General features: G+C 35.6%; 3 protein-coding genes across 3 annotated transcripts; 1 reads left to right on the top strand and 2 right to left on the bottom strand.

Moving 5' to 3' along the window:
• Positions 1–11477: 11477 nt before the first annotated feature.
• BDR25DRAFT_117356 (uncharacterized protein) lies at positions 11478–12711 on the bottom strand. Its single transcript, XM_033683653.1, has 4 exons — positions 12456–12711; positions 12240–12381; positions 12097–12187; positions 11478–12044 (listed from the first exon to the last, which is right to left on the bottom strand). The coding sequence occupies exons 1-4, from the start codon at positions 12504–12506 to the stop codon at positions 11624–11626; spliced, it is 705 nt and encodes a 234-aa protein (XP_033539796.1). The 5' UTR covers positions 12507–12711; the 3' UTR covers positions 11478–11623.
• Positions 12712–13114: 403 nt separating this feature from the next.
• On the top strand, positions 13115–13384 carry BDR25DRAFT_385237 (uncharacterized protein; the record flags this gene model as incomplete). The annotated part of the gene is made up of 1 exon (XM_033697920.1): positions 13115–13384. A coding segment is annotated over one exon (270 nt), but the record flags the coding sequence as incomplete, so codon positions are not given.
• A 12506-nt stretch (positions 13385–25890) lies between these two features.
• On the bottom strand, positions 25891–27449 carry BDR25DRAFT_363274 (uncharacterized protein; the record flags this gene model as incomplete). Its single annotated transcript, XM_033696716.1, has 10 exons — positions 25891–26045; positions 26094–26139; positions 26193–26219; positions 26315–26358; positions 26406–26492; positions 26534–26764; positions 26795–26900; positions 26956–27027; positions 27150–27183; positions 27280–27449. 10 exons carry the CDS (start codon positions 27447–27449, stop codon positions 25891–25893), a joined length of 972 nt encoding a protein of 323 aa, XP_033539794.1.
• Between the last annotated feature and the right edge of the window lie 335 nt (positions 27450–27784).

Raw genomic sequence — 27784 nt, 5'->3', positions numbered from 1 at the left:
TGTACGCCTTAAGTTAGGACTTACTAATAGTAGAGATCTTTACTGCGCCTATGTCCTATAGTTTACCTTAGTATACTGTACAGTATTAGTTATTAAGGATAAACTGCTTAGCATATTCCTTAGGTTTAATGCTGTAGATGTTCTCTCCTGTTGCACAGTGTAGATAGGCAGTAGAGGTAAGGTAGTTAACAGCTTTCTTAGCATTCTTACTCTTCTATTTTATTTTCTTTACATTGTGCAAATTATTCTTTTCCTTAGGGTAACCTTTAAAGTCTTAGATGTATAAGGTAATAGCTTTATATAATAAGGTCTTATTATAGAAATTTTTATATAAGGCAACGTACTAGTTCTTTGCTTATGTATAGTTATTATAAGAGTAGTTTAATAACTAACATCTTTTCTTATAGCAGACAAAGCACTTCTTTATCTACATGCAGTTATCTCTAGATTGTGGCCTAAACCTAGATAAAAGTCTTCTATATTATCCTCTTTTACGCAGAGAGAAGCTTTCTTCTTGTTATGTAAACTCTTATTATGTAGAGTTATATTAGCAGTCTGTGTAGTATATATTAGGCAGTTTCTAGAGGTATTAGTTTACCTTTTAGTCTATAGTAACTTAGAGTAATGCCTGTAGGTTACTAAATAAGGCTTTACATAAGGGCTTAATAGTAAACATAGCATGTTCTAGTTCTAGTTATCCTTAACAGGCTTGTACAATAGTAGTGTGCAGTAGAACATCCTCTTAGAATTCTATTTCTAGTGCCCTTTATATAAGTGTAAGCTTGTTAATTATTATTTTAAAGACTTTATATAAACTCTTATTAGAGTTTTTTTGTTAGTATTATATAAAAGTTATTATTGTCTAGTCTGTCTAGTACTAGCTATAGTTTACATTAGTGTTAAAGTAACTACTTAAAGTGTTATATAAATGCTTCTAGTTATGTTTAGGGCTTATGTTGTGCATATAGTACATATTTACCTAACCTTCTAGGATATCTAGAAAGATGTCTGTGTACTAAGTTTCCTAGATATCTAGCTATTAACATAAATTAATAAAGATCTTTATTTTATCTATAAAAATGTTGTATAGTTAACTTATGTAGTTATTATTTTTTTTTTATGCCTTTTAAAATTATATAATCTTATCTGCTAGGAGTTTTTCTTTAGCAGTTTCCCTCTAGGGTGGAAGTTTGTACAGGCTGTGATGTGGTATAGATTGTGCAGGTAGTATTGGTGGTGCATACACTACTGCAGGCGGTGGTGTGTACGATTGAGGGTGTGGAGCAGGCGTTGGGTAGGGTGGCATGTATTGTTCATACAGTGATTAGTGTAGTGCTGGCTGAGGTGTAGGAGCAGGTGATGCTAGTACGTTTAGTGTTAATAGCAGCATTATATTTAGTCTGCTTCTGTGCAGAGCCTTATATAGTAATAGGGGTTACATATAAAGCCTTTCTAGTGCAATTGCCTTCTCTTGTGCTATATTGTACAGCTTCTAGGCTTAGGTACCTTTAGTGCCTAGCTGTAGTGTAATTCCCTTGTCCTTTAGCACTTATATAAGCTCCCTTTTAAACGCGCAGCTAAGTGCTAAGAAGTCTTATAGTGTTTATCTTTTAAAATCCTTTATATACACACTTAGAAAGGTAGCGCCCTTCTAAGTTGTTATGTGTAAATTAGTAATTACATAACCTGTGTATAATTAAGTCTACAGGCTTGTTAGAGCCTCTAACATGTTAATCTTGTTATTCTAGTACTCTAGGCTAGTCTTGTTCTGTAGTGTTGCCTCTAATATCCCTGTGTCCTTTATAAGTTATTTATATAATAGGAATTATTCCTTGTTCTTTTTATTATTATGTAAAGTTATTAGTTGCTAATAGGATTCTATTATAATAGTATAGTTAATTACTTTTCTAGTAGATTGCGCAGGTACTGCTGTTGTCTAGCTGCTAGGTTGTGCAGCTTTAATAGCTTTAGTGTGCGCCTTACACTATCTCCTCTTTACTTTGTACAGTAGCAGAGCTTGCTGTGTAATGTAAAGGATTAATATGCTATTATCTAGCTGCTAGGTTGTGCAGCTTTAGTAGCTTTAGTGTGCGTCTTACACTATCTCCTCTTTACTTTGTACAGTAGCAGAGCTTACTATACAATGCAAAGAATTAATCTACTATTCTAAGAGATAGGTAACTAAATAAAGTACCTTATAAAGCGTAGGTACTCTACTGTCACTCTTTCTAAGGAATAGGTAACAAAACAAAGTACCTTATAAAGTGTAAGTACTTTATTGTTACTCTTACTAATTTACAGTTAATTAAATTAACTACTAATTAGTGTTAAATAGGCTCTAACAGCTAGCTGCTTATAGTATAAGCACTTAAGTAGTAAGAGTAAGAGTAGTGTACAGTGTGCACAGTGTATAAGGTAGGTAAGGTAAGGGCAACATGTTTCTAGTTCTATTGCTCTTGTCTTTCCTCTGTACAGAGGAAAAGGGGGATATCTAGATGTTTGCGCACAGAGGTTCGCGCACGAGCATCATGTGACAGAGATACGTGGTCCTGCTCGTGCGCGATCGCTCGTATCCAGACTGTGACGCTGCTGCTGCGTACAGACATAAACTTAAAAAAGTAGCGCCTTTCTAAGTTATTATATATAAATTAGTAATTATATAACTTATATATAATTATGTCTAAAGGCTTATTAAAGCATTTAATATATTTATTTTATTATTCTAGTACTCTAGGCTAGTTTTATTTTATAGTATTACTTTTAATATTTTTATGTTCTTTATAAGTTATTTATATAATATAAAGTATTCTTTATTTTTTTTATTATTATATAAAGTTATTAACGTACTTCACGGGCGAGTTGCTCACACACCCGAGTCGCTCACTTTTGCCAAGACCCCACCCTAACAAACTCTATTATGGCCCATAACAACCCGCTCTAGCACTATATAGTATAGTACAGCCTAGAATATTATTTAGATACTACTTCTGCTGCTAGCTTACACATTTACATGTTATGCCTAGTTTAATTGCACTATCTGTAGCGCCTTTAGAACAGCTTACTTACTTTAGCTTACACCTACTTCTTTGCTTTTTTTCTATTACTGCGCGCTTTAAACTTCTTTAAAGCTATTAAGTGTAAGCTTTTTTAAATTATTAAAGTTTTTTTTACTTTAATCTACTTTTTTTTATGTAATTTATGTTATGTAGTAGCTTTATTAGCTACTTAAAGCTTAGTAATTTTTTATTATACTAATACTAGCTTATGTGTAATTATTACTGCTCTCTTTAAAACCTTTTTAAACACCTTAACTATAGAAGTTAGTAAACTATTTATATACTTTTAAATTTTTATTTTTATAAGTATTAATTATAACTTAAGTTCTAAGGTATTACTTAGAGTTTATAACTACTAAAGCTTATTATATATAAGTAGTAGTAGTAATAAAGTGCATAACTTTATATTAAAGCCTATTATAACTTACTATAAGTTAAAAGAAACTAATCTAGCGCTTTAAAACTTTTTTTAAATATTACTAAAAGTAATTATAGCATTATAGGCTACTTTAAAGCATAGTAAAAACTTTATTTTTATAATATAAGTAATTTAGTTGCGCATAAGGTTTTTAGCTTAGCGCCTATATACATTTGTAAAAAAGTAAAATAACCTACATTAAGTAGCTATAAAAAGTGTAATAAGTAAAAAAGTATATAAATAGTAATAATTTTATTATTTTTATACTATTATAAAAAATAAAGTAAGTTATAGCTTTTATAGCTATTAATAACTAGTAAATAGTAGCTGCTAACAGTACACTTCTTTATATATGTATTAAAGTGCTTTAAATAGTCTAGACTAAGCTAATTAGTAGTCTAGCTGCACTTAGAGATTATAATAACTTAATTTTAAAGTAGATTTTTTTTTCTTACACTAGTTTAAAAAGTAGTTACTACCTTAAAAAATAATAAAAAGTAAAATAGCTTACTTTTTAGCATTAATACCTTAGATAGCTATTGTTTACTTCTAGTTACTTAGCTAGACTACTTTTAGCTGTTCTTATCTCTCTAAACTTATAATAACTACTCTAGTAAATATCTAGCCTATTATAAACTATATTTTATTAAAGTTGTATGTGTTATTATTTTAGATACTATACTTAGCTTTAATATTTTTTATAAGGTTAAACTAGCTTTAAATTATTATAAAATCTTTATAAAAAGCTTTTTTATAGTTATACTTATACTTAAACTTTACTTTAAGCTTTAAGTAACACTTAATAAATATATTAAGCTAGTTTATGCTAACATAGCCTATATTATGCTTAGTGTGTAAAGAATTAGCTATATTAGCTACAGCTACTAGGTAAGAGGGAAATCCTTGCGCATTTAGCTTAAGTATGTGCTAAATAATTACCTACTTTTTATTATAATTTAGCTTTTATAAGTTAGCTATATAATTAGCTTAGAAAAGTTATCTAGTATATTAGTTACTTATTATCTTTTAAGAGACTTTATAGATAGCTGTAGCATGTTACTTAAAAAGTATTATGTCTTATTTAAAAGCCTAAAGTGTAAGCTGCATCTAATATTCTTTTAACATGTCTAAGTAGTGTTATTAGGAATGTATTAGTATAAAAAAAGTAGTGTAGTAGGGTCTTAGTAAAAGTAAGCAACTTAGGTGTGTAAGCAACTTGCCTATAAAGTACGTTAATTACTAGTAAGATTTTATTATAGTAGTATAGTTAATTACTTATATAGTAAATTACATAGGTACTGCTATTATTACCTAGCTACTAGTTTATACAGCTTTATTAGTTTTAGTATGCATCTTACACTATCTTCTTCCCACTCTATGGAGTAGTAGGGCTTACTATATAATATAAAGAACTAATCTACTATCTCTAAAACTAAGTAACAAAATAAAGTACTTTATAACTTTATTATTACTTTTACTAATTTATAGTTAATTAAATTAACTAACGTACTTTATAGGCAAGTTGCTTACACATCTAAGTTACTTACTTTTACTAAGACTCTACTAAACTACTCTTCTTACACTAATGCATTCCTAACAACACTACTTAGACGCGCTAAAAGAATATTAAATATAGCTTATACTTTAAGCTTTTAAATAAAATATAAAACTTTTAAAGAAACATACTATAGCTATGTATAAAGTCTTTTAAAAGATAATAAATAACTATAGCGCTAAATAACTTTTACAAGCTAATTCTACAGCTAACTTATAAAGGCTAGGCAATAAAAAGAAGTAGGTAATTATTAAGACTATACTTAAGCTATATGCGCAAGGATTTTCCTCTTAGATAGTATTTATAGCTAATATAGCTAATTCTTTACACGCTAAGTGTAATCTAGGCTATGTTACTATAAACTAGCTTAGTATGTTTAGAAAGCATTATCTAGACTTTAAAGTAACATTTATGTGTAGTACAACTATAAAAAAGCTTTTTATAAAGGTTCTAAGGTAATTTAGAGTAGGTTTAGCCTTATAGAGAATATTAAAGCTAAGTATAGCATTTAGAATAATAACATGTACAACTTTAGCAAGATAGGCTTTATTATAGGCTAAATATTTATTTACTATACTTGTTCTTAAAACTTTACTTTAAGCTTTAAATAATGCTTTATAAACATACTAGGCTAGTTTATGCTAACATAGCCTAGATTATGCTTAGCGCGCAAAGAATTAGCTATATTAGCTATAAATGCTATTTAAGGGGAAAATACTTACGCATATAGCTTAAGTATAGTCTTAATAATTACCTACTTTTTTTTATTACCTAGCCTTTATAAGTTAGCTGTAGAATTAGCTTATAAAAGTTATCTAGTGCTATAGTTATTTATTATTTTTTAAAGGACTTTATATATAGCTATAGCATGTTTTTTTAAAAGTTTTATGTTTTATTTAAAAGCTTAGAGTGTAAGCTGTATCTAATGTTCTTTTAGCGCATCTAAGTAGTGTTGTTAGGAATACATTAGTGTAGGAAAAGTAGTTTAGTAGGGTCTTAGCAAAAGTAAGCAACTTAGGTGTGTAAGCAACTCGCCTGTGAAGTATGTTACTAATTAGTGTTAAATAGGCTCTTTTAGTTAGCTGCTTATAGTATAAGCACTTAAGTAGCAAGAGTAAGAGTAGTGTACAGTGTGCACAGCGTACAAAGTAGGTAAGGTGGGGGCAACATGTTTCTAGTTATTGCTCTGTCTTCTTCTTCCTCTATACAGAGGAAAAAGAGGATATCTACATGTTCGCGCACAGAGGTTCGTGTAACGGCGCAGGCAAGACAATGGGTCCGAATGCGGTGGGAATCCACTCAGAGGCATATGGGAGTGCGTGGAGACTCAGAACCTGGGAATGCCATTGACACCTATAGGCCTTGTACGGAGGATATCAGAAAACTACCGAGCTAGCTACGGGGGAGAGGTGCGACTAAATACATGAGGGAATAGGGGTAACAGCAGGGGTCGGGGCCTGGTCGGGGTCGGGGCCGATACGGAGGCCTTCCCCGCCATCCGAGATGGAACGATTCATGAGGATCGTTACACCTTAAGCCTCGACGATTGCGCATGAAACAAGACGTTTTGGCAGCTCTCATCGCCCTAAGGCACTTTAAAAGGACCGGCCTTAAGCTAGTGCATCAAGTAGGTGCTACGCTACGCTAAGATATTACAATTAAGGCTATTAATAAGCTTTTTGCTAGCGGCAATAGCTTCCTTAACAATTAGTTGCAATAGTACAACTCTGCGCTGTATAATAGTTCTTTATGGCATGAGGCAAGCGCTCATTAGTCAGCTCTATCAAGCAATCAAGCAAGCAATCAAGCAAGTCTTAAGATTAGATGCTATCAAGCAAGCAAGTCAAGCTTCGACTAACAATTCGGCAGGCAAGCAAGCAAGCCTGAGAGGCTTGCTTGCTTGACTTGCTTGTTGACAAGTCTGATCCAACCCTCTCAGACTTAGCATTACGCTGATAGGTCATTATCAGCCCGACGCTGGCTGAAGGAGGATGATTCATGCAATGTCGCCACGCCAATCAGTAACATCCCTCGGCACGTAGCGAGAAGTACTCCGTAGCGAGAAAAACTATAGGTACTCACACTTTAAAGTAGTATAACTCTATCTACGTCAAGATATATATACTGCACTGTTCGTTATAGATGTAAAGAGTCTTCCTCTACCTACCCAGCACCGCCTTTAGCAAAATTACCGATCTTGCTGTCGCCTCCGGGGCCTTAGAAGTAGAGGTCTTAGTTTTCGGCGCAGCATGGCTCTTCTATTATGACTCTAGCACTAGGTTTTTATCACTCCTAAAGTCATAATAATCCTGTATCAACAACATGAACCCCGACTAGTACGCTGATAGGTCGTCATTAGCCCTATAGCGGATCGAATCGGATGATTCATGCAACGTCGCCACGCTGAATGATACAGGGCCTTCTCATGAGCGGGTTGTTAGCGTCACCCGGACCATGGCCCCACCGGGCTTCTGACTAAGAAATGTAATTTTCTATGGAGATTATATACAAAAAGTCATTGAATAGTCATCTACCACTTAGTATGCCCTCCACCTGCCTGGATAACTGCCCAGCAGCGCTCTCGCATAGATCGAATATACTTCTTATAGTCGTCAATTTCAATCTTCTCCCACTCCTCCTTTAGAAACCGCCGTACATCGTCATTAGTCTTTGGAAAATGCTTCCCTAGCCTGTACTTCAGCATCTGCTAAACGTTCTTAATTGGATTAAGGTCTGGCAAGTTAGCAGGCCACTAGTTCTTACAAACTCCTTGAGCTTTATAGGCCTCTGTAGTAGCCTTTGATTTGTGTATAGAGCTGTTGTCTTCCATAAAGATAAGCTCCCTGCTAGTCTGAGTTTTGTAGGCTTGCTGGTAGGCTGTAATTAGAGGCAGGATATGTCGAATATAGACCCCCGAGTCAACAGTGCCCTTAGCATTTGTACACTAGCTGTCCTCAAAGAACACTAGAGGTCCTTTGGTATTAGTTGAGATAATGCTCCACACCATACAGCTACTATATTTCTTAAACTTAGGAATGCAGCAGTTAGGTAGGAAGCGCTCCTCAGCTCTACGAGTAACCCAGATCTCTCCTGGGCCTACTCTAGCTGACATCTCATCAGCCCAAGCTACTCTATCCCACATAGCCTTAGACCAGCCAAGGTGCTCCCATGCCCACTGCAGCCTTGCAGCCTTGTGCTCCATAGTAAGGAGAGGCTTCCGCGTCGCCTTCCTACGGTGGTATAGCTCCTTCTCAAAAGCTTTGATCAGTGTTCGACGGCAGACGTTAATCCCTAACTCTTGGGCTATCTCTTCTTGAGTTTTCTGCTGTTGTTCAGCGTTCTGAGTAGCATGGCGAACAAGGAGGTGTCGAAGTGGTGTATCTAGTACCGTGTTTCATCGCCTAACGCACGGCCCCTCGTAACGCACGGTTTTGAGATGTTACCCCCATCAACTTTTAAAGCTGTACAGCTCTATAGGGCTTATAAAATAAAGCAGTTTTCTAGAGTTATAAGAAAAGCTTACTAATTAATTAATCTATTATATAAAAAACCTTCTAGGAAGGTTAATCTGCCTGCTATGTTAACTTTAGGCTAGAGTAGGCGTAGCAACCTCTATAACTAATTTATCCTTAATATAATCCTCCTTCTTATTCTTATTGCTAGTAATTAGTGTAGAGGCCTTTTTTTTACTTTTATTAGCTAATTAGATGTTCTTTTTAAGTTGTGTAGTAGCTTTTTAAGTAAACTTTACTTTCTTTTTTTAAGCTGCCTTAACACGCTGCTTTTAGAGTTAGATTTCTTTTACTACTACTCTTATACACTTTCTTTTTTTTAGTATATGCGCTTTTTTTGCTTTTTTTGCCTTTTTAAGCTTTATTTTTTTATTTTTTTTAAGTTATAGAGCTTTTTTATTAGCATCTTTTTAAGCTTAAAGATTATGTGCTTTATGTACTTTAGTTAGTAACTAAAAGACTGCTTTACTATTATACTTAAGTAAAGCTTTAAGCAGGAGAGGCTTCCTACACTAGCAGTAACACTTTTTATTAAGAAGAGCTTGTTTAAGATGTTTAACCTTATGCTAGAGCAGGTTGTTATAACATAAAATTATATAAATAGTTTAACTAAGCTAGTGTAACTGCTTACTATAAATATTATTAATAACCTAGTGTAAAATTCTTTTAATCTTCCTCTAATTAGAAGCGCTTAGTACTAAAGTAGTACTATTACTAGAGAATAGCTAGTTCTTCTTCTTAATGTTAAATTATACTAGGATTACTTCTAAATTAAATAGAGATAAACTGCATATTTTAAATACTTTAAAGATAGTATTTAGTTTAAATAACATTAGCTAGGCTTTGTTAAACATGCAAAAAAAGTCTCTTTTTATAATAGTTAATAGTCCTTAGCACTTGTACATAAAATCTGCTAGCTTAGCTAAGTAGGCAGTTAACAGAGGCTTAAACATGCAGACATCTAAAGGCTGCAGGGTATAGGTTAAATAAGGTAGATAGATAGCTAAAAGGATTCTATTATTGTTATAATACTTAATAAAATCTATAGTAACATGCAATCTATAGCTATTTAGAACTAATAGTTAATAGGAGTGTTAGGCCTTCTGTTTTATCTCCTTATTAAACACCTGTTTAAGCTATGTAAGGCCTAGCATATTGCTTATCTACCTACTAGAAGATAAGAAAAAAAAGGCCTTATATTTATTAAAGTTAAAGTTTTATAACTAGGTGTCTTATATGTTGCCTAAAGCAGCCTAATAAATTAGTGCTAGTGTAAGAGAAGTCCTATTAGTGTATATGTAAGCTATAGTTATAATCTACTTATAATTGCTGTTCTAGATTATCTACTTAATGCTACTTTTTTTATATTGCTGTTTAGAGAAGATTCTTTTAACTTTTAATAGTACACTAATTAAAAAGCCCTTTTTATTTATATTATAAATATAGCGTAACTTTATGCTATAATTATTAATTTTTTTCTGTAACAGCTTAAAATAGAGCTTATATTTAAAGGCTAAGTTAGCTCTTTTACAATTAGAATCTATGCTAGATGTCTATTAAGATATAAGCTTAATGTTCTGCTGCTTAATAAAGTAATTAACTTAGTTTTTACTAGCCTATTTCCTAGCTATTTTTAAGGCAAAATTGCGTATTATAAGCCTTATAGGCAGCAGTTCTTTTACATAAAGCTTATTAAAGTATTTAGAGAGTTTCTTTTCTTATATGTTGTTAAGAAGTTGTTAATTTTTGTACTTCTCTGCATAGGTGCCCTGCACCCCGCAGTGGCGCTTTAATAGTGTAGAGCGACAACAACTAAATTTTTTCGCTGTCGCACTATAATTAGGTTTTTCTCTAAGCTTCAGCGATTCAAATGACGCCAGCGCGGCCTCAATTGGGTCCATATTGGTGGAGATAAGCTTGATTGAAAAGTTGATGAATTTTGGTTGTGTGTGCGTTACGAGGGGCCGTGCGTTAAGCGATGAAACACGGTATGGGGTTTCTGCCCTCCTGTTTCGTAGGGGTACATGGCGTGCGAAGGCAATGAGAGATAGTACTCTGGCGTATACCAAGCTCACAGGCGATAGCTGTCTGCTTCCATCCCAGCTCAGCTAGTGTATGAATTTTGATGCGTTCTTTGTAGGTAAGTCGACGGTCAGGTGTTTTCGGCATTTTGGTAGACGACTGTAGCGGAAAAATTACATCTTAGTTGTATGGGCTGCCTTATATAAACCGATGTAATTTATCCAGAAGCTTCGTGTCGCTTCGATGCACGGATCATGGCTGTGCTGACGCTAACAACCCGCTCATGAGAGGGCCCTGTACCTGCTCATTTAAGCGACTTGACCCTGGTCATCCTGAAGTGCCCTCTGGATAATTACAATGTAATATAAGCTGACAGGCTGATGTGGCTAGTAAGCTTGTGGCGGTGCACACGCCCGGTTCGCAGTAGTTGAAGTTCTTCCTACGATCTCTCTTGCACGCTCAAATACGCTGAAAGTATGATAAAGACTTGAATTTAATCCATTAAAATTTCACAGCATCGTTCTACTGCTAAGTCCATATTACGAGATCCTATATATTTGAATGGCACGATGTGGAACACAGTGATAGGTAACCTATTGGAAAACTTAAACGTCAAAGAGAGTCGTGGTTTGCTATTTCATGCCAATGCTCCAAGCGTAAATCCCCACGTGGCCTGCGGACTCCGAAAATACAAGCTGCCGTGTATATCCGCCTAGCGCTAGTCTCCCAAAGGCCGATTTCGGCTTATAGACAATGTTACGCTTGCTCAAATACGGGCTTCTCTTGCTGGAGGTTGTCTCCTCTACCCGCAATACTCGCAAGTTTCATCCCTCGAGCTATCTAATATAACCTTGTTAGTAGAAAGCCAAGTAAAATAAGAGGGTCCACATACTAAGGAATCCCATGCCCATCTGAATAATTACTAAAAGTAGCATTACAATGGCAATGATCTGACCCAAAGTTCGAATTTCCGTCTCTTTACCTCCAATCAGATCGAACTGGTTGACCGATCGGATTTTCAACAAAAACGCCACGTGGTACGCGTACATGCATACCACCATTAACAGCGCCCACAGTTCTCGCGACTTGAGAATCCGCCAACAGAAATAGTGCCACTTTTCGCCAACTCTTCTTTGGGAGGGGTGGTAGTTTTGGCTCGATAAACCTGCGAAGACAGCGAAGGCAAGGCAGAGCCTCCCATAAAAGCCATCGCTGCAACAAATGTGACATCGCGATTGATGGGGGAGTAATTCACCTTCCAGAGATTTGTGGTGGTCTGGGATACATCCCATTTCGAGTCAGTGACAAACCAGTGGTAACACTTCCCGACCTGGTTGTCGTTCCACGAGCGAACGGAGACGCATAAGATCACGGCAATAGCAATCGCCATAGCCTGACATATTAATGCGGCAAAGACACGAAATTTCCTGTACTCTTTCGTGTATTTCAGAACGCAGTATATCGCTGCTACGTTTGCCATCCTGTGAAGCCTCAGTTGTCCGAAGGTTGTTTGGCCGTGTGGGGATATATTACGTGGTAAGACCAATCAGGTCGAAGAGCATTCTCAGATGATAGAGACTGATGCTATTATGGGTTGCAAACCCTCCAACGCAGACGGCAATTCCTTGGTGTGTTTCAGCTAAGCTCTTGTCGTTACAGGGAGGGTCTATCCTAACCAGTAACTGTGAGCGTATCACTGGGGCTAGTGAGCGCTGTCTGAACCCATCTCTTCCGGCGTTGCTTCTCCTTTGCGAACAAGATGAGACAAGCGGCAATGATGAGCGAAATCGAACTCTGCGCAATGAATGCAGTAAGGATCTAGAGAAATTAGCCGAGTTTGTCGTTCTTCGGGTCAAGATTGATGGAGGTAGTAGTAAAGGGCACGAACTCACCCCTGGGCCTCCGATATCCGGGTCCGGATCACCAGCACTCACGCAAACCATGATTTGGGATTATTCAATGGCAGGTGTCTCATCCAGGCTTTTCGCAAAACTCCTCTCTTCTACCCGTGCTTTATACAAGCATTTTGCAGCAAGGCTGAGCTGAAAGTTTGGCTGCGGCTGAGGTCTCGCGACTCGATCGCGCCACTCTTCAACCACCTCGCTAAAGTTTGAATTTCAAGTATTTACAGCTTTCCTATCGTCGGTCAAAATTAACGAAGCAACATACATCAGGTTTGTGAGAAACACAGGTGAACCAACCCCAATACCGCCGACATTTGAGTCAGGGTCTCCCGCGTTAACACAAACCATGGAAGATTCTAGATTCAATCCCCACGGGCAAAGCCTACAATTAGATGTCCTGAATGCCTATGTCTTTCCATGCTTGTATGGTCTTGATTGGGCCCTTATAATCTCTCGATCGGGGAGAAGAGTTTCTGCGGCTTAGGTGATGTCCGATGAGGGTCGAACGCCACACTCAGCCTCGTAGCTAACATACCGCCAATAGAAGCGGGCATTCAGAAAATGCCGAAGGAAATTGCATGATAATCATGACGTTAAACGACCGGTCAAAGGATTAGTGGTGGCGCAGAGGTGGCGAGAAAGCCTAAAGCCAACATTACCTTACACCGTGCGAAGAGAATGCTGTTGATGACTTTGTGTTACATATGGACATTCTTGGACAACCTATACGAATAAAGTATATACCAGCAATAGCGTTTAGTGCTACACGCTATCGGCCCGAAGCTGATCGACCGCTTAAGCCTCCTGGTGTAAACTGGGCTAAGAGACTTGAGAGACGCCGCCCAGAGCTTATAGCTAGGACGAGGAAGCCGCAAGACTGGAACCGGTTGAATATCTATGACAAGTCCTTACACTAGTTCGACGTGATGGAAAAGGAGCTGCAGAAACCGGATATTCTACCCGAGAATGTCTATAATATGGATGAGACTGGAGTTATGCTGAGTATGCCTAACTTTGTTAAAGTCCTTGCTGGTAAGGATGGCATACGATGCGGCCGACGAGGCGGCAGAGGCGCGCGTGTCAAGCGGACCATGGTCACTGCTATAGAATCTATCTCCGCTGACGGTAGGGGTCTTAATCCGATGATTATCTGGCCCGCTTCCACCCATCGCGCCAACTGGACCACATTTCCTACTCTTGGCTGGGTGTATGCATTCTCTGGAACAGGGTTTTCCGATTCCTATATTAGCTTACAGTGGATTAAGCTTGTCTTTGATCCCCAAACTCGAGAACGGGCTCGTGGGAAGCCACGTATCCTTATATGGGACGGCTTTAGTTAGAACTCTGAACAAAGGATACAAGTGTGATAATGCTATCCATGAGGAGATATACGACTACTTTATAGTTGTAGTAGCTCCTATATCTGCCTGCCGCCACTGACTGCCTACCAGGCAGTCAACTCAATAACACGTGATCATGGGATTCAACTGCTTTGGCACACATGAGACCCTTGAAATTCTTGAGTTCCGTTTTGAGAACAACATTACTCTCTGCCGCATGCCCTCTCATACATCTCACGAGTTCCAACCTTGTGACGTTGCTGTATTTGGACCGCTAAAGAGTTTCTACCGCGAACAGGTTGAGCGGATGGAACGAGGAGGGGTAAACACTATTGGTAAGCAACATTTTACTTATCTATACAGTCCTGCAAGGGAGAAAGCTCTTACTAAGAGGAATATCCTAGCAGGATGGAGGGGAAGCGGTTTATTCCCATTTAACCCAAATCGTGTTCTCACTAATATACCAAAACTATCTCCAGTCAAGCCGGCTATTTCAGTAAGCAACGAGACGACGGAGGAGATTCAATACAAGGCATTGCCAACACCTTCAACGCCAAAGTCAGGAGACGATTTAACCTTCTTGCTTACGATAATAGAACATCTTCCTAATAATAATAAAGCCAGCAGTCAGCGTCAGAGCGGCTCCAAAAGAAGCTATGCCATGCCGCCCAGACATTTCTTGCAAAGAATGCTCTTCTATAGGATCAGAATAGATTCCTGACGGAAATAAACGACAAAAGCAAAACTCGCCAAGCGGCGAAGTCATTAGTACTAGGGAAGGCAAGAGTGATAACATGGGAGGACCTTGAGGAGGCGCGAAGAAAGAAGGCAGAGAAAGAGGCAAAGAAAGCTGCTAAGGAGGCCAGGGAAGCTCCTATAGGGAAGAAACGTGGTCGACCGCGAAAGAGTGCAATAAAGGATACCCCAGAGCCCAAGGCTAAGATAGCACGGATAAGTGAAATAGAGGAAGGCGAAGCTGGTCCTTCAGAGCTAAGGGTTAATGTTGTGCAGAGGAGCGAAGCGCGGCCTCCAGTAAGTGAAGCTGGCCCTTTAAAGCCAAAGGGTGAGCGAATGAGTAACGCGCAGGTCAAGGAGGTTGAGCCTATACTAAAGCCATGGCGGGCCCCAGGGGCGCGGATGTATTAATGGAAAGATGCACAGTAATTAGACACTGTAATAACTGTACTCCACTGTTAGTTATGTCGTTTGCTAACCTCAGGGTGGGAGAGCTTCGCGCTCAGAATCAGTGCTGGCGGGAATCGGTTATCTCACGAGTCAGACGCTCCTCTGAGGTTTGACCGGACCAACCACAACGCTGTGGCTAGTAAGGTCACGTTTTTAGAACTGTCTGCGGAGCGTCTAAGGAGAAATGGAGTAAATTTGTATGTATCTCTGTTTAGCATTTAGCCTTTTTTAGTGTTTTCTTACCTACAACATAATAAAATAGGTATTTATTAAATGCAATTAAAACTTAAGTAACTAAGCTATATAGTAGCTACATTTTAAAAGAGCTAAATTTATAACTTAGGGGTAAAGTATACTGCTAAAGCTAGTTCTAAGTTGCTTTGTACTGTATTGCCCTCCTCTATGCGACTCAACCACTAGAGCAGCTAGAGACAAGCTAAGAGCTAGAGCTAATTAGCCTGCTTGTGTACAACTAGCTCTAGCTTATTACCTGCCTCTAGCTGCTCTAGTAGTTAAGTTGCATAAAGAAGGGTAATTAGCTGTAATTACATAAGCTTTTAATTAGATCTCTCTAGGCAGCGTATAGAGGGAGGTTTAAGTAAAAGTGTAAATACATATAATAGTTTAAGCTCTAGACAAGCTTCTATTTAAATAGCAAGCTGTTAGAGGTATGTTGTGATAGAGAAGTATGTTAGTAAAGTAGAGAAATTTTGCCTAATAACTGCGGCTAAGACACACTAAAGCTTGTACCATTTTCTCTCAGACCCTCTAGAGTGGTTTGTCGAGCGTGGCGCAGCAGCGCAAAGCCTCCTCGGCAATCGGTACTACCTATTGCCGACGCTCGATGGACCCTCCAGAGGGTATGGCTCGTGAGATAAGGAATCGGTCCGAATCGATTATCCGGAATCACGTGGCGCTATCCTGGATCTGGATCGGATCCATGAATCAATCCAGCACTAAGGCTAAATAGGCAACTATTCTAAACAATTAGTCTTTTACTTAATTTTTTATACTATTATACTCTTAATAAGTTATACAACAAACATTTAATAAAAATTTAGCTTAAGATAATAAAATTCTATTTATAATAGAAGCAGTGCTTAAAATCTAAATAATAGAAAAAGAAATGTATATTAAGCCCTACTTTATATAATAAGCATTATAAAAAGTATCTTCTTTTTATCTTATTATATAAAAACATAGACATTATAATTTAAAACGCTAAGAAGAACAATAAAAATAGCTAAAAGCAGCATAGCGCTAATAGCTATAAAAGATGCATCTAGGTTTTTTCTGCTACCTCTAACCTAAATGTACAAGCAGCTCTAGGAGTTATAGTGCATACTGTAAGTTACTTCTTCTATTATATAATAAGCTAACAATTTTAGATCTAGCAGAAACAGGTTCTCTCTACACCTTATAATAGTGTTAAATACTATAGTAGCACTTTTTATGCCTTCTAATTAAATACTTACTACCTATTATACATTAATATAGTGTTAATTTAGACTTATAGTACTATTAATATAGAACTTTACTATATGCCTTTTATTTTACATGTTATATAATAACTAACTTATATAGTAAAGTGTGCTAGCTATTTTTATGTTTGCAGTGGTAACACTCGGATGCGTCGTCACCATAGTCGCACAATAGTCGGATGTGTCGTCACACAATGATCATGCGTCGGCACCATAGTCGTATGCATCTCAGCACAGTCTGTTGCCACGACTCACCCACTTATTTCGCATATATATAGACTCCTGCAAAGGACTCCTCTAGCAATACATACAATGCAGTTCCTCATGTCTCTGGTGCTCTACATAGCTTTACATTTTACTATAGTTTATTTTTAGAGTATGTTTTACTTTTGTCTAAGTAGGTAGCTGCTTGCGCTAATTACAAATTTAAAGATTAAGCTGCCTGTTGCAGTTACTATAATAGCTCTTAACCTAATTAGTATTATCTAACACCTAATAATAGTATAGGTCCTCTAGTAACTTTATCTTCTACTGTAAATAACATTATTATAGATTACCTATATAAGATTAAGGAGCTAGAGAGTAATAATAAAAATAGGCGCTAGAACATTATATAATAAATTACTTAAAATTAGTAGTCTTTTTATAAGTAAAAAATAAAATAAAAAATAAAGATTTTTATTTTTTTAAATAGTCTATTTATTTTTAACTTAACTAGTAATTTAAAGATTTAATTACTTTAATAATACTAAAGTTTAATAATGCTTAAGTTTAAAAGATTATATAATATGCTCTAAAGAAAATACGTTCTAGTTTATTACTTATAGGTAGTATAGAGTAGATCTTAAGTGTAAAATAAGTAAAAAAAGGCTACTAAGATTATTATATGTTATTCTACTACTATTTTAACACATCTTTAACCCTCTTTGTTGCTAGCTCTTTTATATACTTTACCTACTTATCTAAATTCTTTACTAAAGCCTAATTACTAAGAATTTGCTTAGTTATAGCTTTAATTAAATAATTTTAGACTTTAAAAATAATCTATACTATTATATAATAAGTAGCCTATTATCTTCTTTACTCTTACACTTTACTTTAAAAAGGTGTTAATAATAAATCTTAATATTTAAATTAAAAATTAAGCTAGAATTATTGTAGCTAAGCTTTTTATACTTTTTAGTCTTTAGTAAAGAACTTTAAGGTAAGCATTACCTTATTAGCCTAGTTTATGTAATAATAAAAATGTAAAACTATTATAATTTAGTAAAAAAAATGCTTTTAAAGTAAGTTCTACTATTTTTACTATGCTCTAAGTGCTTAGGTAGCTTATATAACATAATTTTTATTAAATTATATATATTTTTTTCTTATGTTTTGCTAAGAAAGCTATTATGTAAGTCTATAAGATTTATAGAGAAGAAAAAGCCTGTCTAAGGCATTTTACATTTTTTTTATTTTAAAAGATTATTGTAACGGCGCAGGCAAGACAATGGGTCCGAATGCAGTATGAATCCACTCAGAGGCATATGGGAGTGCGTGGGGACTCAGAGACCTGGGAATACCAATGACACCTATAGGCCTTGTACGTAGGATATCAGAAAACTACCAAGCTAGCTACAGGGGCGAGGTGCGACTAAATACATGAGGGAATAGGGGTAACAGCAGGGGTCAGGGCCAGGTCAAGGTTGGGGCTGATACAGGGGCCTTCTAGGCCATCTGAGATGGAACAATTCATAAGGATTGTTACACTACCCCCCCCTCTGTAGACTAATAGTCCCTATTAGTAGTAATTATAGTACAAAGTATTGCTGTTATGTCCTCTGCCTCCTTAAACTGAAACTAGTCTGATTCAGCTAGGTGTCCTTGCTCTAAATTATTCCTCTGCACTGCTAGCAGTGTCCTCTAAACCAAACGCCATGCGTGCGTGCCTGCTCTAATAGTGATCTGTATAGATGCGCAGCCTGTTAATAATTAAGGCTTACTAATTATTCCTTGCCATCTATGTAGTTATTAATCTTTAGCGTGCGTTTAGTAAGGTGACATTTAGGTATTGTTAGAGGTGCCTTAAAGGTCTCTTGCTATTAAGGTAGCAGAGATAATTCAAGGCATTGTTAGAGGTGCCTAAAAGGTCCCCTGCCATTAACGTAGCAGGGATAATTCAAGGCATTATTAGGGGTGCCTAAAAGGTCCCCTGCTATTAACATAGCAGGGATGATTCAAGGCATTATCAGGGGTGATTCAGTAGTCAATTAAGGTCTATTAGGACATGTTGCTATGCATTAACTCTAAATTAGGTAGGGTATAGCTTAGCTAAAGCGTATTTTACTCTAGGGTTAAGAGGTAGTAGTTAGTTAGACATTAGCAGTTGTCTCTAATTCTAATAGGTTATTAGTAGTCTCTAAGTTTCTACCTTAGCGCCTCTTTGCAACTTTTCTAAAGGCAATCCTAATCGCAGGGGATAGGAAGTTCTAAGCCTAAAGGCTTTAGTTAACTAGAGGTTAATAAGATCTAGTCTATAGACTAAGTAATTTAATATAACAGTGTAGAGGATCGCAACCTAAACTAAATTAGACACGTCTTAGGCTTAGACATAGTTAAACAGACAATTAATGCAATATTATTATAAGGCTGTTACTAGCAAAAGCAAGTTTTTTAATATAATGTAACAGCGCAGGCAAGACAATAGGTCTAAATGCGGTATAAATCCACTTAGAGGCATATGGGAGTGCGTAGGGACTTAGAGACCTGGGAATACCAATGACACCTATAGGCCTTGTACGTAGGATATTAGAAAACTACTGAGCTAGCTACAGGGGCGAGGTGCGACTAAATACATGAGGGAATAGGGGTAACAGCAGGGGTTGGGGCCAGGTCGAGGTCGGGGCCGATACGGGGGCCTTCCGGGCCATCCGAGATGGAACGATTCATGAGGATCGTTACAATTATATCTTTAAAAATCTATAAAAATGTTTTTATTATATAAAGCATTTTTTAATCTTTTATCTCTAAAGTATTATGTTTAAGATTAGGCTAGTTTTTAATGTAAAAATCTACATACATTTTAAGCTTAATTACTATATTAATTATATAATACTAGCTATTTTATCTTGTATAATTGTCTAAGGGTATTACCTATCTAGCTTGCAAGATAAACTTATTTATATAAAGCCCTAAACTATAAATATAAACTATAATGTTATAAAGTTTACTAAAGAGACTAATAGCTCTAATTATATTTTATTATATAAAATTAAAAGGTAATTTATTTACTTTTTTAAAGTCTGTAGCTTTAAGATTTTTAAGATAACTTGTTAAATAGGCTCTAACAGCTAGCTGCTTATAGTATAAGCACTTAAGTAGCAAGAGTAAGAGTAGTGTACAGTGTGCACAGCGTATAAGGTAGGTAAAGTAAAGGCAACATGTTTCTAGTTCTATTACTTTTGTCTTTCCTCTATATAGAGGAAAAGAGGGATATTTAGATGTTTACGCACAGAGGTTTACGCACAAGCATTATGTAACATAGATATATAGTCCTGCTTATGCGCAATTGCTTGTATCTAGATTATAACGCTACTGCTGTGTACAAACACTAGTAACTTTTTTTGTATCTAAAAAGTTACCTTCTATACGCGTTACCTCTCTTCTGTCTGTGTAAGTCTATCTAATTATGTTTTACCTTTACTCTACTTTATTTATTAAGACTTACCTTAGTAATGCTGTATATTAAAATAGGCTAGTTACACTATGTAAATAGCTTTATAAATAGTATAAAGTGTTTTAGGCTATTATTATCTAGCTTTTATGCGCTTGCCTTATAAGTAATTTAGCAGTATATAAACTATTTTATATAGAGTTTTATGCTAGAATAGTGTAGGATCTTTGCATAAGCAGGTGTGTAAAAAGGTGTATATAATAAAGTCTTTTTTTTTTTTACTTTCTTTTCTTTATCTTTTACTTTCTAAGCTCTACTATATAATTCCCTAGCTCTTTTTTCTTTTTATATAGTGCTAATAGTAACAGATACCCCTACCTGCACACACACACACAGAGAGAGAGAGATGTCTCTCTAGCCTTCCTCCTCTACCTTTAGCGCTGTTAGTGCGGGCGTCTTTAACATCCTTGTGCAGTCTAGCAGCTTAGGGCGCATCTGTGTTACCTTTCTAACTAGTTTTACTGCTAATTAGTAGTTTATTTAGCATTTTAGCATAAATATATAAATCTTTTAGCTTTTTTACTTTTTTTTTTATATAAAATGCTAATTATAAATAGGCTAAGAAGTAGTATATAGCAGCTTTACTATTTTATAATATTAATGTTATTTTACCTACTAGCACTAATCTACAGCTGTAGGCAGTAAAGGTTGTGTGTTATAAGACGTACTTTTATATAGTTTTAGTCTAAAGTTATAGTTAGGTTCTAGTAACTTTATATGCTTATTATTATAGTAGCACTACTAGTGCTTTTTTTTTTATTAAGTGTTATATATTAGCTAACTTCTAGGCTAATGCCTACACCTTATGCGTATAGCAGAGCTGTGGTCTGCATTGTAACTACTATATATAAGGGGTAGTAGCTTTTTCTTTCTTATATACTAGATAAATAAACTGTCTTTTTTACATATCCTTCTCTTTTAATTTTATAATAAGAAAAATAAGTGTGTATAATAAAAAAATAAAAAAGATAGGCCTTATATAAAGGCGTTGTTAGTCTAGTTAGTCTAAGGCATCTTTACACACAAGATTTAGCTAGTCTACAGATGCTTTTATTTAGACAGAGAGGTAGTTAGTTAGGACTAATAATTAAAGAGCCTAGTTTAGTGTTTTTTTTATATATACATCTACTAAGTTATTTTTACTATTAATTTACTTTATCTTAGTAATTTTTCTCTTTTTATATAATTTATAGAGTAATATAATGTTAATTATAAGTTACTTTTTACTAGTAGTGCCTAGCTTAATAAGGTAATTATATAGAAACCTTAAATTTATGTAAATTACTACTAAAATTAGTAGTAGTTTAAGTGTTTATATAATTTACTATAAAGTTATACTAAGTGTAATTATATTATTAAACCCTCTAACTATTTTATATAGTTTACTAGTAAGGACACTCTTAGTTACTCTTTTACACTTAGTAGAATTTTAGTGTATAATGTTGCCTAGTATTTTAAAGTAGTTGCTTTACTTTATATAGTTTTTATTACTTACTATAATTAAAAATCCTAGCTATAAGCTAAAGTTCTTATTATTAGTAAATAATTTATTTATAAAAATAAACAGCTTTACATAATTAAGTTATAATAGTAAAAAGGTAAGACTGCGCTTACTATTGTCTATCTACTATTAGATTTATATATTAAGTATGTTAATGTTAACGTACTTCATGGGCGAGTTGCTCACACACCCGAGTCGCTCACTTTTGCCAAGACCCCACTAAACCACCCTTCCTACACTAATGCATTCCCCACAACACTACTTAGACGCGCTAAAAGAACGTTAGATACAGCTTACACTCTAAGCTTTTAAATAAGACATAAAACTCTTAAAGAAATGTGCTATAGCTATGTGCAAAGTTTTATAAAAAACAATAAATAACTACAGCGCTAGACAACCTTTACAAGCTAATTCTACAGCTAAATTACAGAGGCTAGGCAATAAAAAGAAGCAGGTAATTGTTAAGACTATACTTAAGCTATATGCGCAAGGAATTTCCCCTTAGATAGCATTTATAGCTAATATAGCTAATTCTTTGCGCGCTAAGCGTAATCTAGGCTATGTTTGCATAAACTAGCCTAGTACGTTTATAAAGCGTTATTTAGAGCTTAAAGTAACGTTTAAGCGTAAGTACAACTATAAGAGAGCCCTCTACAAGAGTCCTAGAGTAATTTAGGGCAGGTTTAGCCTTGTAGAGAATATTAAAGCTAAGTATAGCATCTAGGATAATAACACGTATAAGTTTAGCAAAACAGGGTTTATAATTAGCTAGATATCTCTTAACTATACTTGCGCTTAAAACTTCACTTTAAGCTTTAAATAACACTTTATAAACATACTAGGCTAGTTTATGCAAACATGGCCTAGATTACGCTTAGCGCGCAAAGAATTAGCTATATTAGCTATAAATGCTATCTAAGGGGAAATTCCTCGCGCATATAGCTTAAGTATAGTCTTAACAATCACCTGCTCCTTTTTATTGCCTAGCCTTTATAATTTAGCTGTAGAATTAGCTTGTAAAGGTTGTCTAGCGCTGTAGTTATTTGTTGTCTTTTATAGGACCCTACACATAGCTATAGCATATTTTTTTAAGAGTTTTATGTCTTATTTAAAAGCTTAGAGCGCAAGCTGTATCTAACGTTCTTTTAGCGCGTCTAAGTGGTGTTGTGGGGAATGCATTAGTGTAGGAAGGGTGGTTTAGTGGGGTCTTGGCAAAAGTAAGCGACTCAGGTGTGTGAGCAACTCGCCTATGAAGTACGTTATTATGCAAAGAGTCTATAGTTTATGTAGTAATAAAAAGGTTAAATGCTACCTCTAGTTAACACATAGATGCAATGTATACCTCTTTTACATATTACTTAATATATTGTTGTGCAGCATCCTTATCCTCTAGGTTAATTATATAAAAGTAGCTTACTTATCTTTTTTAAGTAAGAACTACTATATTGTATGTAAGTTTAATCCTTCTGCTGTTAAACTTAATAAGCTGCTTCTCTGCTAGGATAGTCTTGCCCTTTATGTAAAACTTTGCTTTACTTTTTACACAGAACTTTGCTTTCTGCAGTTCTTTCTCTTCTCTTTGCGTAAAATCCTTTGTTATAATGCTTAAGGTGTTATATAAATGCGTCTAGTTATTTCTAGGGCCTATGTTGTGCATATAGTGCATATTTGCCTAACCTTCTAGAATATCTAAAAAGATGTCTGTGTACTAAGTTTCCTAGATATTTAGCTATTAATATAAATTAATAAAAATCTTTATTTTGTTTATAAAAATGTTATATAGTTAACTTATATAGTTATTTTTTTTTATACTTTTTAGAATTATATAATTTTGTCTGCTAAGAGTTTTTCTTTAGCAGTTTCTCTCTAGGGTGGAAGTTTGTACAGGTTGTAATATAGTATAGATTGTGTAGGTAGTATTAGTAGTGTATACACTACTGCAGGCAGTGGTGTGTACGATTAAGGGTGTGGAGCTGGCGTTAGGTAGAGTAGTATGTATTATTTGTACAGTAATTAGTGTAGTGCTAGCTAAGGTGTAGAAGTAGGTAATACTAGTACATTTAGTGTTAATAGCAGCATTATGTTTAGTCTACTTCTATGTAGAGCTTTATATAGTAATAGAGGTTGCGTATAAAGCTTTTCTAGTGTAATTACTTTTTTTTATACTATATTATACAGCTTCTAGGCTTAGGTACCTTTAGTGCCTAGCTATAGTGTAATTCTTTTATCTTCTAGCACTTATATAAGCTCTCTTTTAAACACGCAGCTAAGTGCTAAGAAGTCTTATAGTGTCTATTTTTTAAAAATTTTTATGTATAAACTTAGAAAAGTAGCGCTTTTTTAAGTTGTTATATGTAGATCTATAATTATATAACTTATATATAATTAAGTTTATAAGCTTGTTAGAGCCTTTAACATGTTAATCTTATTATTTTAGTACTTTAGGCTAGTCTTATTCTGTAGTGTTGCCTCTAATATCTCTATGTCTTTTATAAGTTATTTATATAATAGAAATTATTTCTTATTCTTTTTATTATTATGTAGAGTTGTTAGTTACTAGTAGGATTTTATTATAATAGTATAGTTAATTGCTTTTCTAGTAGATTACGCAGGTACTCCTGTTGTCTAGCTGCTAGGTTGTGCAGCTTTAATAGCTTTAGTGTGCGTCTTACACTATCTCCTTTTTGCTTTATATAGTAGCAGGGCTTGCTGTATAATGTAAAGGATTAATCTACTATCCTAAGGGATAGGTAACTAAATAAAGTACTTTATAAAGTGTAGGTGCTCTATTGTTACTTTTTCTAAAAGATAGGTAACAAAACAAAGTACTTTATAAAGTGTAGGTACTTTATTATTACTTTTACTAATTTATAGTTAATTAAATTAACTACTAATTAGTGTTAAATAGGCTCTAATAGCTAGCTGCTTATAGTATAAGCACTTAAGTAGTAAGAGTAAGAGTAGTGTACAGTGTGCATAGTGTATAAAGTAGGTAAGGTAAGAGCAACATGTTTCTAGTTCTATTACTCTTATCTTTCCTCTGTACAGAGGAAAAGGGGGATATCTAGATGTTTGCGCACAGAGGTTCGCGCACAAGCATTATGTGACATAGATACGTGGTCCTGCTCGTGCGCGATCGCTCGTATCTAGATCGTGACGCTGCTGCTGCGTACAGACATAACTTTTATATAAACTTAAAAATAAAAATGCTTACATAATAAAATTAATAACATAACTAAGATAGTAAACTCTTTTATTCTTAAAATTTTAATGTAAATTAAGTTTATTAGAATACTACTTGCTAATTATATAATAAAAAGTGTTATTAGTGCTAGCATTATCTCTAATAACTGCTTCTAGATTTCTAGTAATCTTGTACTCTTTAAGTACTATATAAAGTATAGAGAACTGTTCTTTACTAGAATAGCCTAAGACTAGTTATAAAGCAAGAAGGTGTTTAGTAATAGTATTATCTAAGCTTTATACAAAGTGTCTAGTAATTATAATAAATAGGATTTAGTTTAGAGAGGTCTAGAGATTAAGCGCAATATTAATTTTTAAAGTTGCTGTTCAAATCTTGCGCTAAAGAATAAGCTTTTTTTTATACTAATAGCTTTAGATTGCCTTATAAATAGTAAAGTGTAAAACTAGAATAGCCTCTTTAGCAACAGGATTTAATGCTTGTATAAAAGCCTAAAAGGACAATAATTTAACAACTAAGAGAGTAAGACGCTGTTAAACAATTAGTTGTACAAGAGCTTTTTAAATAATATCTTTGTCTCTTATGCAAGGTTCTGCGCAGTTCTATAGCTTTTAGAGTTTAATAGCACCTGCTTATTATATAAGAGAAAGAGTACCCTTTGCTAAAACTTAGTAGTTAGATTTTAAGTGCCTTTAAAAGTTTATAATAACCTCTAAAGTGTAGTTGCAATTGTAGAAATTATAGTATTAAAGAAGACAGCTGTTTTATTTAGTAGGTTTATTAGACATTAGTAGTTGTACAAAGTTTCTAATGTCACCGCTCTTATTTTTAGACACTAGAGTTAAGCTTAATTTATAGGATTCTATTATAGTTACAAGACTTTTAAAGTTGTTTTGTTAATAAGGAAGCAAATTTTTAGCTAAGACTATAAATTAATTCAAGGATCTAATCTAGATTCAGGATAGCGTGGATTCGGATCGATCCACAAATCGGATCGATCTATCGCCAGCACTGCTCAGAATGTTCTAGCCACAGACTCCCCCGATCACGTGTTCTTGGTGTGGCTAATTGAGATAAGTCATCTCGCTTAATTTGGGAGGTACCGATCCGCGTGGCTACATTGCATGATACATCCTCTTTCAGCCGCCGTAGGGCTGATAAAGACCTACCAGCGTAATACTAAGGCTGAAAGAGTTAGATACAAATATCAGACTTTATACGGATGACAGATGGCTCTGCGTTAGGTCTCTACAAGATGAGACCTTCCTTGCTATAATATAACGTCCTCGTAAGATTGGCACGGAGGGGACGACAAGAGTTGTAATTTTCTAGGCAGCAGTGGTGGGGAGGTAGAAGAAGACCTTAAGTTAAGAATACAAGCAGAGAAATAAATATAAGTAATTGCGCCGAGGGTTTCTGCAACTGCGAAACCTAGGTACCTATTATTTTGCTCGCTACGTAGTGATGCTCGCTACGTAGTGAGGGATAGTAAGATGTGTCTGGTCTCCCTCAACCTTCGCATCCATCTATTATGAGCAGCATCCAGCGTTTGTCCTTTTGTTCATTATCTGCTATCGCTCCGAAGCGCGCCTGGGCAGCCACTGTCAACGAACCAACCTAGATATCCTACTATTATCGCCACGGCTGAACAGTCGCCCAATTACAAGAAGCTGTTTCTCGAAGAAAAACGCAGGCGTGAAGAGGAGCAATGCAGGCGCGAAGCGGCGGAGCAGGCGCAGCAGGAAGAACAACGCAGACGCGAGGCAGCAGAGGAGGCCCAGAAGGAAGAGCAACGAAAACGCGAACAGGCGGAAGAGAGAACCCGCAAGACCACGCTCCCTGAGTTTCTCAACGCTTGCCACAATTACCTTCACTTAGGTCTCACCATCCAAACTAATGCAACCTTGTTGACACAGGGCGACCCTGCAGATGCAAATAACAAACGTTGGCCCGAGAGAATCTGCAAATAGGAAGACTTTCCAGCGTTTTAAGAAGCAATTTAGGATAACCTTATAAAGTCAGCGTTTGTCTTAGAGCAATTCTTCACTTTAGTACACACCTTACAAGAGTCCAGGGAGGCGGTTCAACAAAGGATGCTGAGCTCAGAGCTTGACCTTCACCTCTTTTAGCGGTCCACTGTTAAGGACCCCGTGTCTTTAATTGTTAAACAGCTGTACAAAAGCTGAGCCCTTTAACAGAAGTTTAGTTTGCAAAGGTCCATAAATTTTAAGAATCATGCTAACACCTTTACTCTAGACGTGCTGGCGAACAGCATGGAGCAAATGTCTGTGTCTAGCAATCGACGGCGATAGTCACCACGCTTGTTAGCTAAGGAGCCGCCCGGTCAATCAGAGCCCTCGGGGGGGGCATAACGTTCAGAAACAACACAATCCTCCTGTCCCGGCGCGGATTAGTTCTGCGTCTACAACACCAGCACTCAGAATCAAGAGAATCAGATTCCAGCCTTTATCATAGAATACAAGGCACACCAATGTGGCTGATGCCCATCCCCGACACACCGATGTGGCTAGAGAAGTGGAACAGACGCAACTAACCATAATTTAAACATGTTTTACACAACGCATACTAGAGCAAACTGCGTGAAAATTAACATAAAGGTGCACTTATATTAGGTATACATTTTTTTTTAAAAAAAGAATATAAGAAATGCATAAGGTGACAGAGAAATAGTGTTACTAGGGTTTATCTAAAGAAATTCTAACTAACTAGCGCGTCTAAAAGAGGAGATTCTGCTCAACTTTTCGTTCTATAAACCCGAATATAATAAGCAGGGCAAGCTCTGCTAATAAAGTATTTTTAGTACTTTAATATAAACAGCTTATTTTTGCCTAAGATAATAACGTTTAAAACTTTATAATTAATAATAATATAC

This window comes from Lindgomyces ingoldianus, assembly GCF_010093535.1.
Source record: "Lindgomyces ingoldianus strain ATCC 200398 unplaced genomic scaffold BDR25scaffold_65, whole genome shotgun sequence".
NCBI lineage: Eukaryota > Fungi > Ascomycota > Dothideomycetes > Pleosporales > Lindgomycetaceae > Lindgomyces > Lindgomyces ingoldianus.
This window is presented reverse-complemented; position numbering and strand designations above follow the sequence as displayed.